We start from the raw sequence: 11570 nt of genomic DNA on the forward strand, positions 1-11570 counted from the left end.
CTGGGTGGAGGTGGGGACCACGGGCTGGATTCTGAGCCTGTGCGATTTCCCCCTGGGGGTCCCAGAGGAGACTGGAAAGCCTGGAGCTTTTCCACAGTGACTGGGGAAGGGTCAGTAAGCTGTGGGTTTTAGCCTACATTTCATCCTGGCCTAGCACAGGGCTGGATGGTGTAAATGCTAGTAAACCCTAACGCAGTGCACACTTGAAAGATCACCATGGCCTGGATTTCACACACATCCTGGGGACTTAAAGAGAGACTCAGACGCAAGAGGATGAGGGATTTACACGCCACACACAAGCTTGGGCCGGGTCAGTCATTTTTTAATGCCATGGAGGAAGGGGACCTGGCCTGGAGGGGATAGCTGAACCCAGAGAGGCAGTTATTTTTGGGTGGGATTCACCACCTTTCCCACGAAGAGGGGAGCCTTGGTGCTTTGATCGTAGATGATGAAGAAGAAGGGTCTGTTGTACTCGACTTCCGGGGGAATTGACATGGGGATGGCTTCCATAAACGTGGTCCCCGCAGCTTCTGTCCCTTTCTCATCGATGGTCAGCACAGCCTTGTGCAGCGCCTGCAAAGGGGAGAGCACAGAGGTCCCATCTGAATGGAGACAGGCTGCCGGCCCCCAGCCAGGCCTGGGAGCAAGGCCCGAGGAGAGCCTCGCCCAGGGAGGGGCCCTCTCTGGCCTCTCTCATCGCCTGGCCTGTCCTTCCCCATCCCCGTCCTCCCTTCCCTGCAGGAGAGACACAAGGCATGGCTCTCAAGGCTTTTGTCTGACCCATGAGGGGCCCCTCACCTCTTCCTGACCAGCCTCCTCAACATCCCTGGGAAGGAACCCACCACCTCGGGAGGTAGATTTTCTTGTACTTTGTCTCCTTGGCTCCTCACTTGTTTGTAGACCACATTCTAAACTCCTTGGGGACCAGGGCTTCTATGGGGACCTTCACACGCCTCATCCCCACCCAGGCACTCAGCTCACAGGCAGGCACTGAACTGCAGTTGTTTCTCTGGGCACCTGTAACTCTCCTGCGTAAATGGCATCTTTGGTCGAAATCACTCTGTAACTCAGACTCAGTGATTCACCAGTAGCTCCTGGTGTCACAGGTGCAGGGCCAAAGGTCCTTTGCAATCCCTGAGCCTAAACCTCTCTCTGTAAATAGGGGTTTATCGGGACCCAAAGAAGGGAAGTCCTCGGCCAAGGATGAGACAGAGGGTGAGTGACACAACCTCAGAGGAGGTCCTTAAATAAAACGCACCAAGCATGTGAGGCCACCTCTTCCCCTCCATCATCCGACCACATTGCTGTCTTGGTGGAGCGATGGCATTCCTCAGGGACCTCAGTCTGCAGGTGTGCCTGTGTCCCTCTGTCCCTTCCTCAGCCTCACCCTTGAGCTGCAGCCCCCGTGCACATTCTGACCTACAGAGGTCAAGGACTCACTCACCTTGGACAGCTTCAGAGGCACTTCCTCAGTGATCCCTGAGAGGTCAGCCCCGTTGCTGAAGACCTTGGTGATGCCCAGTTTACCCAGGAGAGTTTTCAGATCGTAGGTTCCAGAAATGGACAGTTTGGGCAAGTGTAAATTGGCAGAACTGTCACGATGGTTAGAAAATAAAAAAGTTTCACAGAATTGAAAGTGTTTCCTTTTCTGGTTGTTCCTCCCACGTGGTCCCCTATCCCCCTGCCCATGCAAGGATGTGAGGTCAGCCTTGGTTTATTCTACTTTTAGTTCCTCTACACGTGGGGTCAGAGAATGTTAGAATCACAGGGATCCTCTTGTCCTGCAAAGCCTCTCAAATGCCACCTCCTCTGATAAGGCCTCCTGGGGGATCCAGGGTATCCTCTGGAAGGACTGTGCACACTGCTTCCCTGCAGGGTTTGGTCACCCCTCAGACTGGGACTCCTCTGGACCGTGGAGCACGGTAGCAGGTCCTGAGTGACATCTGTTCAGTGAGTGATGAGTACTTCTTTGTATTTTTGTTTTATATTGTATGTAATAAAATAGCTCATCCAGGCATGGGCATATTTACAAATACAGAGACATGCACTAATTTGGGGTGCATGACGGGGACCAACCACACTCATCTAGTGACAGAGGATCCAGAACCGGCGTCAAACGTGTCCTGGACTTTCCCGCTCTGGGCCTTTGCTTTTCCAGCCTCTCTGCGCAGGCTTTCCCCCTGTCTTGCCGTGGACTTTCCGTCCTGAAACTCCACACTCAACTGCCACTTTTGCCAGGAAGCCCAGCTCTTCCTTCTGGGTTTGCCCACAACACGGGTTGGCATAGCTCCCCCTGCACGGGGCACTGGCCACTGGGAAGGGGCAGTGTCCCGGCTGGGGAGGAGGTCCTCAGGGGCAGGACTTTCACTCCGCACCCCTGGGCACCGTCCCTCCCACGGAGCCCGGCTGGTACTACCCGCACGGATGCTGGCCTCTGTTGGAGGCACAAGGTCACGCACAGTGGTCATGACCATGGGATGTGGGTCTACCCCCCACCTTCAGGCTGGACCTATTGTGGCAGCTCCTGGACTGGCCTCTGGTTTGGGAAGTCACCTTGTGTATCTCTTTTCCAGGACCTTGGCGAGAAGCTCCTTGGTGAGCTTGTCCTCCAGATGCTGCAGTTTCCCCTGGTCAGGCAGGATGAAGAGGGCGGTGGCGTTACCCACGTAGTCCATCAGCAGCACCCAGCTGGCGAGGTTGTCGCAGTAGTGGAGATCAAACATGCCCAGGCGGTTCATCATGGGCACCTTCACGGTGGTCTCCTCGTCCACGTGGAAGTCCCTCTCTGTGGTGTGCTCTGCCTCAAAGGGCTTCTCCCATTTTCCTGGAGAGAAGGGACAGCGGACATCAGCCAGGGGTGGGAGAAGGTTTAATAATGGTGGTAGAATAAAGGAGCCCTGAGCCTCCTGGTGAGATACTTCTCTCTGAGCCTCAGCTTCACCATCTATAAAATGGGGCTAAAGCGAGCAATCAGTCTACAGAAAGGTATTCTGGGAGGATAATGCAAGACTGGAGTAGGATCCAAAATTTCAATTTTCTAGAGGCTAATAAGTGGTAGAGGAAGGATTTGAATCTTGGTCTTTCTGACTCCAAAGGTGTCACTGTTTCCTCTATACTCGAGTTGTCAGAAGCGTGTTCCAGGAAATCCTATTTCCTCTGTACACTCTGCCAAAATTTGTTTTTCTGGCTCTCTATTTTGGGAGACATTGCATATCATACACCCCTCCCAGGTAGGGATTTACAATGCACATTAGGACATTTAAGGTTCTGAAAAGTCCTGCAGAGACGATGATACTTTGACTGTTTACTCCATAGTTCCCTAACCCTATTTGATCGCAGAAAGTTTTAGTGGTCATGTGTGGAAAATTGGATAACACGTGCAGAGATGCATGGCTATATCCCATTCTGCACTGCCAGGAAAGTTAAGAACTGAGTGTTTGAGAATATTTTCGGGGTGTTTCTGTTTCAGGCTGGTTGTGCGGTCTTACCTTTAAAGAATATGTAATTCACCAGAGCAAAAACTGTGTCTTGGTCAAGATCATCTACCAAATCCACAATTTTTCCTTGGCTTCCCTTCTCTACATAATCGTTGATCTTTTTCTTGGCCTCTTCAGCATCCCTGAAGTTGATGGAGAAGGCTTCGGAGTGGTACAGGTTCTTGACATCCTCCAGAAACTTACTGACTAGCTTCGCGCTCTCGTTGATGAACAGGCCATTGCCAGTGGTCAGCTGCAGTTGGTTGTCTGGCTGGTTGAGGGTGTGGAGAAGATGCTGGAAACCTTCGTGGATCTCAGCCTCTGTTCTTGCAGTGAGGTTGAAATCTAGGCCCTCCAGGATCTCGGTGTGAGTGTCACCCTTGGTCCCCAGAGAGAGCATCGCAAAGGCTGTGGCGATGCTCACTGGGGAGAAGAAGATGTTGGTGGCGTTGGACTCATGGGCCACTTGGCGGTACACAGTGAAGGCGAAGTCGACCAGGTTGGGGGCGATCTTGTGGCAGGCTGCTTCCTGGTGGTGCTCATGATCGTGCTGGGATGCATCTGTCTCCTGGACAGCGTGTCCCTGGAGACCCTCAGCCAAGGAGATGGGGACCAGGCAGCACAGGCCTGCCAGCAGGAGGAGGCCCCACGTGATGGAGGATGCCATTGTCCTGCAAGAGAGAGAAGGGTACCACACCCGGGTCAGGCCACACGATGAGTCCCTCGGCCACCGACTGACGCCATGTCAAAGCAACCACAGTATATCGAGCGTCTGTGTGCCAAGCACCTTCCTACATCAGCATCATTGAAAGACTCAGAACAACAGCAAAGACTTTACGGTGATTACCATACACCAAGCTCCGTTCTAAGCACTTTACTGTCTTATCTCTCCGCATTCTGGTAACAGTCCTGTGAGGTAGGTCAGGCGACAATCCTGGGCTTACAGATGAGGGGACCAAGCTCCTAGAGGTTAAGTCACTTGTCCGAGGTTCCAGAGCAGTAAAGTAGCAGGACCAGAATCACACCCCCAGGTAGTCTGGGTCTGGAGTCCACGCTCTCGATGGTTCCATTAACATCTGCCATGACCCCGAGGGGTAAGTGCCACAGCCCCTACTTTGCAAAAGAGGAAACTGAGGCACAGGAAGTAGATGACTGCCCAGGAAGTGGGCCAGATCGGGCTCAGGGATGATTGGATCTGGAACAGCCCTAGGAAGAGTTCTACTGAACGCTGGTTTTTAATGGACAGAGAGGCTGCTGCCCAGGGTGGGAAGGATCTTGCCCAGTGACACCCAGCCAGAACACAGAAGAGCTGTGAGGGAACCCAGCTGGGAGGCCACACCCCCTTAACACTCACAGCGAACCTCAGCCCCTAGTAGACTTTCCTGAGCTAGAGGGCTGCCCTCAGAGTGAGCCATGGCCTCAGACGCAGGAATGGGCTGCAGTCAGCTTAGCTGCTCATCTTGCTCGCCACCTGTGTCCCAGCTCCGCGCTCAGCATGGACGTGCGTGTTAGAGGTCTGGTTCCTTCAGTCAAGTGGGGTTTGTTTGGCGGGGCAGGGGTGGGGTGGGGTGGGTAAGATTTGAAAAAGCATCCCTTTTCTGTTCAGACAGACCTGGGTTCTAATCCGGGTCTCTGTCACTACCAGCTGTGTGACTTTGGCCGAGTCATTTAGTCTCTCTGGTCCTCATTTTGTCACATGTAGAAAGTAAGATTGTTGGGAGAACTTAGTGAAATAAGTCTAGACACCGAGCCTTACACTGAAGGCATCTGAGAGAGATTACATTGAGGGGAGGCTGGTAGGGGTGCAAACTAGAAGTCTTCCGAGGATGGCAGGGAGGGAGGTGAGTTCCATGGCTGGGGGGAGACAATAGGGAATGGCAAAACTTGTGGCTGACCCAGCAAGGTCAGGCTCTATCTAGTGATAGTCAAAGTCACTGTCACCCGCAGCAACACAGGGCCAGTTCCGCCCCACAGATCTCCCTCTGCTCCATATAGATCCCAGCCTTGGGCCACTAGGCTGAGACCTCCTAAGTACAACCCGCTCTCTTCCCAGATGGAGAAACTGAGGTCCAAGCAGAGGAGAAGGGTGCGTCTGCTGCTAGCTATCAGTCATATAACTGAAACCATCACTTTAATAAAATACAAAGACAAAGGAGCCCTTGAACTTGGCATATGAGAACCTGAGGGGAAAAAGTTGGAAATAAGGAATGCTGGGTTTCATCTACCCCTTGGACTTTTAAAAGTTTCCTTCCAATGAAACAACAGGATGAAGCACAAAACTGGCTTCTTTCCACCACCTTTCTTTCTGGCCTTCAAACCTCTAACTTATCCAAATAGAGCAGACCACGCATTACGTAATACTTGTTTATATTTTTCTTAAACTAGCCAGTGGTTTTAGAGCTTATGATGGTGCTAAGATTAGTTCTGTATATTTCCATTGCCCTTGGATTTCTCTCTACTTCTCCACCGGATTTTGCTGTGGTCCTTCATGGTTTATGGAAACTCCCCATCTTTGCAGGGCACAGAGATCATGAGGGATTTGGGCTTCTGCAGGGTGGGGACACTAAGTATGCTGAGTGGCCTCAGGGCCAGAGGCCGTGGCTTCTAGTCCTGACAGGGCCACTTCTGTCCACTTGGCCTTGGGCAAGCATCTTCTTGCCCTGGGGCCTCATTCTCACCAGCTGTATAAATCGAGGCGGGGGGGCGGGGATCTAAATGAGGTCCCTGTGTACCAACGCTGGATTTTTAATTAGAGGGGTATCTGGCTTTGGTGGAACAACATGGACTGAGACTTCCCATGGGGGATGGGATGCGGTGCCCTCCTGCTGAGAGGGTTGCTGGCCTTAGGAAGGCAACAAGGCTGCTGTGGAGCTACAGCTGGGGTGAGCACATCCCCGGCCCCCACCCAGTCCATCTGCCAGGGGTTAAGTGAAATACTCTGGCTTCCTCCTTTGACAGTAAACGGCCTGAGACCTGAGACCAGGAAAGGGTCAGGGCCTTGCTGAGGCCACACAGCAAGTCAGGGGCAAAGCTGGCTTGAGCAAGCCTTGGTTTTCCCACCACTCGAACTGCAGATGGGACAGTATGTCACCAGGTCTCAGACCCTGTAAATGTCAGAGTTAGGTCCTGAGGACTCTGACGTTGACCTTGAGCCCCTGTTGGCTTCATTTTGCCTCTCAGTCTGTTCCTTACAACTTCGGGGGCCTAAGACTTCTCTCTCCTCACCCTTCTATCAAAGGCAGCACCCCACACCCCCCAAATTCTAGTGCAGGAACCAAATGGAGATGAGAAAGTAAATGGTGACGTGCCCAGAGGTGTAGGGACCAAACTTTAAACCAACAGAATGAAGATGTCACAGTGACACTTCTGGAGTCTGGGGCAGGTCAGGGAGAGTCAAGTGAGCTGTCCCTTTGCCTCATCTCATGCCATTTCCCCCAGGACATAAAATGAGTGACCAAGAGCAACCTAGTGGGGTCCAGGGAAGTGACTGTGGCCTAAGGTCACAATCTGCTGACACCTGGCACTAAATAAGCTCAGGTGTGACCCAGCCCCGCCACTTACAGGCAAGTGGCCTTGGGCAAGTGACTTCACTTCTTTGAGCCTCGGCTTCCTGTAAAGTGGAGAAAAGGATCTCTTGAAGGGCAGATGTGAGGAACGAACAAGGTGATGGGTGGGCGGGCACCGAGCAGGTGTGGAAGGCCTCCCCGTACCTGCGCACAGGTAGGATTCAGGCTTGAGAATAGGCAGATTTCTTCCTGGCCGGTTGCCACACTACCCAGGACCAGAGAGGGAAATGCTGATCAGCAGATAATGGCCTCTGAGTTTGGAATATGTTCAATTCAATTCTCCAAGTCTGTATTTAATGCCTATTAGCTGCCAAACCCTATTCCAAGCAAATGCTATCACCAGCATCCTCTTCCTCCTCCTCATCACACTGAGTAAACAGCAGGCGTTTCCCATGCACTGTCTCATATTATTTCTTCATTTTATAGATGGAGAAATTGAGGACTACAGAAGTTAAGTAAATTACTGAAAAAATCACAGAGCTGGTTGCTTACAGAACTGATTTTTTTTTTTGGCCATACCGCGTGGCCTGCGGGATCTTAGTTCCCTGACCAGGGATCAAACCCACGACCCCTGCAGTGGAAGCACGGAGTCTTAACCACTGGACCGGCAGGGAAGTCCCTACAGAACTGAATTTAATCCTAGGTATTTCAATTTCTGAATCTGGCATTTAACACTTCTCTGTGTATAAAGCTGAAGGCAGAGGCCTTGGAACAGAAAACTCAGAGGTGGCCTGGCTAAATGAAGAGGGGCAACATCACTTTGTGGCTAAGATCAGAGGCTACGAGTCCAGAATGCCCAAGTTCAATTCACTATCAGCTGTGTGACCTTGGACAAGTTACTCAGCCTCTCTGAACCTCAGTTTCCCAGAGATGACAAGGGTGTACTTACCCCATGGAGCTATTTATTATGCAAATGAAATAGGTGCAAAGTGCCAAGAAATGCCTGGCGTTCAGTCAGCTCTCAGGAGGCATCAGTCATTACTGATACTGTGAATCTTTCAGAGCCCTCTCGGGGAGTCTGATTGCCTTGGCCTTGGTCATCTCTGTAGGCCCCATCTCCAAAAACCAATGATGGAAAAATCATATCCTTCCTAAACTCCAGAGATCAAGGCCAGTGGGAGTGGGGTGGGGTCAGGGGGACAAAGGTTATCTATCCTTTGCCCAAAAGGACAGAGAGGTTGAGCAACTTTCTAGGGTCACCCAGCATGAGAGGGGGCTCAAGGCCAGCCCAGGCTTCCCATTCTCCAGCTGGTGCCTGAGGCCAGAGGGAACCATGTTGGCAGTGGACCTGTGGTCGGGAGCGGGGATTCCGGAGCGAGGCGGCCTGAGCTTGAGCTTACATGGTGTGTGATTGGGAACAAGTGATGAACCTCCCCGTCCCGGACGTCCTCATCTGTAAAAGGGGAGCGCCATGGTGACCACGTCAGAAGATTGCCATGAGGCTTCAGTAGAAGCTGCCTGGCCAGAGCGAGGGCTCAGGAATACAGCTCAAATTCCCCCGATGACGGTGCCCGTCCCCAGCTTCCCATCTTCTGCTGCGTACGAGGACGCCCAGAGGCCCACAGTGCACAGGGGGGCCCAATTTGGTACCTCCAGGCTGAGACCTGGTGCGGTCCTGTTCTGGGCATTTCTGGAGAGGATGGAGGGCTGAGGAGCAGCTGAAACTCTGGGCTTCTGGTCTGGCTTGGCCTCCCTACCAGGTCCCTGCGTGAGCCTGGGCTCCGCACTGTCCCCCTCTGAGCCTTATCTTTCTCATCTGTAGAAGCGGAAAAAGATACACACCCGAGCGGTAGGGGAGGTGCTGAGACCTACAGAAGACAACCTACGGGAAAGACACAGAAGCTGTGCCAGCAGAAATGTACTCCTTCCTCGGTCCCGGGACGCCAGAGCCAGCCCCCCATTTCCACTTCTGCCCACAGAGGGCCAGTTTAATCACCGGAAGGTATTGGGGAGGCCCTGGACAGGCTTGGGGAGCAGGAAATGACCCCCAGGGCTGCTGTTACTATGACAACAGGAGGCCAAGCCCCAGCCCTCTCCATCCTCCTTGCAGCCCCAGGGCCTTCCCCGGGTAGCGCAGGGACCCGGAGGCCTCTCTGGAGGCTCTTGCCAGTGGAAGGCATACTTACGATTCACTGTCCCAGGTCGGGGCTGGTGACCACGGCTGGGGAGACAGAGCCCTGTCCTTGCCTGTATTTAAGCAGTGGATCCAGAGGGACGATGTGGGAGGCTGCTGGTGAATATTAACCAAGGTCACCCCAGTTATCAGAGGAGTAAACAGGGACTAAGTTCACTGACAGGACGCTGAGCCTCCTGCCCACGCTGCTCATATGTGCTCCTCCTGGGCGGCGTGCAGCCCTCTGTTCCGTATACCAAAGGGAGTCTTTGTGCCCGGCTCATAAACCACAGCATCTGTCCCCAAGCTGGCGGGGCATGTGACTCACATGCTTTGGGACGGCACGACTTTGCTGGCCGGCGCTCCCACTGGGGGGTTCTCAGTGGCTGCCCCCCTGGTAGCAAGAGCTACCATTTATAGAGCCACCTTGAAAGGCCCACTGCTGAAGATGCAGGGGGTGAAGTAGGTTATGAGTCCAATTGGCAGATGGGGAAACTGAGGCCCAGGGTGAAAGGCTGCTCATCCACCCAAAGTCACCAAGCCAGATACAAAACCTCTCTCGACTTCCCTGGAAAGAAAGTGGGGCTTGACCGCTGTTGATACAGCCACTTAAGGCTGGTATGGGTGGCCGTGGGCAGAGGCTGGGAGTCAGAGAGTAAATCTATGAAGAGCTGTGCGCCTCAGGCAAGCTGCACCATCTCTCTGAACCACGAGGTATTTTTGTTTGCATCGTAGGGCTTTGGAGGTCCCACTTCCTAGCACGGTTGTCAGTGATACACAAGATCACTTATGTAAAGCGCTGGGCACACGCTAGGCTCTTGATTTTGGTCTGCACAGCCCTCTGTTCAGAACTTCTCTCCAGGCTTCTCCGGGCAGGAAGAGGCTTAGTTCCTGGCCAGCCTCAGGCCCATGTCTGTTTCCACTGGGTGCGGCTCCCGGCAGACTAATGCGATCCACAGGCTGTCTGAATTTTCCTTGGGACTGTTGCTCCGTGCAGGAGCTACTGCAGGCTTTTGGGGGCACTGGTGGTGCTTGGGGGTGTTGGTGCAGGGTTGAGGCCAGTGGGGCCGTACTTGACCCTGATCCATTTAAAAACCCAAGGCAGTTGGCATCACACTGTGTGCACCGTCCCACGCCCCATTGGCAAGCAGTGGGTATTTTTGAGTTGAGTGGATATTTGTTGAGTCAGTGGACAAGCACGTCTTTGTCCTTCTCTCATTCCCCTGGTCCCAGCTGTGGGACTCCGCCAGGCGAGTAGCCTGTAGGCTCCTCTAGCTCACAGGGTCAGACCAGGGAACCCAGAGCCCCCATTCATTGGCTGTGTGATCTCAGGCAAGCTGTTTAACCTCCCTGCGCCTCAGTTTCCCCATCTGTAAAATGGGGATGGTGACAGTTCCTACCTCGCTGGACTGCTGCGAGGATTAAATGCAGCAGTTTCAGGTAAGCTCAGGGCCCAGGGGCGCACGATGAGCCCCCTATGATGTTGGCATCCCCATGGCAGTGGGTCTCGCTGGTGTCATTCTGGGTGGGCGGGTGGGGGGGAGCAATCCAGGAGCTTCCCTCCAGGACTCCCTCATTCAGTACTGTCAGTACCCCCTGTGAGGGGAGTATGTACCACCCCTCATATAGAAGCAGAAATGAGCTCAGGAAGGGGTGGACTCCCCGCTCCCATACCTCCCGACTCCCCGGTTCCACAGTCTGGCTTCAGAACCCTGACTCTTTCCCCTGAGCTGGCTGAAGGGCCATCTCTCCCAGGGCTCTACATCTGCCCACAGCTTGGAGACCTAGGGTGTGGTGAGGTGAGACCTGCCCTCCGTACCTTCTGGACATTTCTTCCCCTCTCCATGCCTCAGTTTCTGCATCTGTGCAATGGCCTCCTTCCACGCCCGGCTGCCCCTCCCAGCTCCCGCACTGAATGGGCGAAGGCAAGCACCCAGGCTGTCGCCAGGTGCGACAACCCTTTCAGCCCGGTGGCTTGGGGCTGGTGGGAAGGTGCCGCCCCCTCTCCAACCCCCCTACCTTCAATTCCCAGTTCCTGCAGTGGAAGGAACTCCTCCTCCCCCTGGGGCTCCTGGCTGCAGCGTGGAGGCTGTGTGCCCCTGAGTGCAGCGCCTGGGCTCTGCCAGCACAGGAGGAAGGAAGCTCTGGGTGGCTCAGGCAGCAGGTCTGGGAGGGGCAGGGACCTGGGGCAGGAAGCTGCCTTGCACAAAGCTGCCAGGAGCCGGGCAGATGACAGACTGCCCTTCACGGCCCAGGCGGTCCTGTGTGTCACCTGCTGTCCCTGCTGTGTCTGGCTGTGTGAGCCAGGATCACCCAGTTTCTTTGAGCCTCTGTAGGCGGGCTGGTAGCACCTGCCAGAAAAGATTAACGGAGATGACAGATGTCATCCTTTGGCCCAGAGCCTGGCATCAGGGT

General features: G+C 53.9%; 1 protein-coding gene across 3 annotated transcripts; it reads right to left on the bottom strand.

Moving 5' to 3' along the window:
* Positions 1-301: 301 nt before the first annotated feature.
* SERPINA1 (serpin family A member 1) lies at positions 302-11317 on the bottom strand. 3 transcript variants are annotated; one of them, XM_036843715.1, is made up of 5 exons: positions 11175-11317; positions 3489-4147; positions 2554-2824; positions 1445-1592; positions 302-573 (listed from the first exon to the last, which is right to left on the bottom strand). In XM_036843715.1, the coding sequence occupies exons 2-5, from the start codon at positions 4141-4143 to the stop codon at positions 382-384; spliced, it is 1266 nt and encodes a 421-aa protein (XP_036699610.1). In that variant the 5' UTR covers positions 4144-4147; positions 11175-11317; the 3' UTR covers positions 302-381. The 3 variants fall into 3 exon arrangements, with proteins under 3 accessions (XP_036699610.1, XP_036699608.1, XP_036699609.1); XM_036843713.1 differs by lacking the exon at positions 11175-11317 and adding an exon at positions 9169-9274; XM_036843714.1 differs by lacking the exon at positions 11175-11317 and adding an exon at positions 8825-8841.
* Between the last annotated feature and the right edge of the window lie 253 nt (positions 11318-11570).

Source organism: Balaenoptera musculus, chromosome 2 (assembly GCF_009873245.2).
Source record: "Balaenoptera musculus isolate JJ_BM4_2016_0621 chromosome 2, mBalMus1.pri.v3, whole genome shotgun sequence".
NCBI classification, from domain to species: Eukaryota; Metazoa; Chordata; class Mammalia; order Artiodactyla; family Balaenopteridae; genus Balaenoptera; species Balaenoptera musculus.

What these genes read in the sequence shown, in the direction of transcription:
- SERPINA1 (XM_036843715.1), bottom strand. Translation starts at nt 4,143, where the DNA reads ATGGCATCCTCCATCACGTGGGGCCTCCTCCTGCTGGCAGGCCTGTGC. An exon ending in GAATTACATATTCTTTAAAG is followed by an intron (nt 2,825 to 3,488) that starts GTAAGACCGCAC and finishes CCTTCTCTCCAG; the next exon opens with GAAAATGGGAGAAGCCCTTT. An exon ending in TGCCTCTGAAGCTGTCCAAG is followed by an intron (nt 574 to 1,444) that starts GTGAGTGAGTCC and finishes TCCCCTTTGCAG; the next exon opens with GCGCTGCACAAGGCTGTGCT.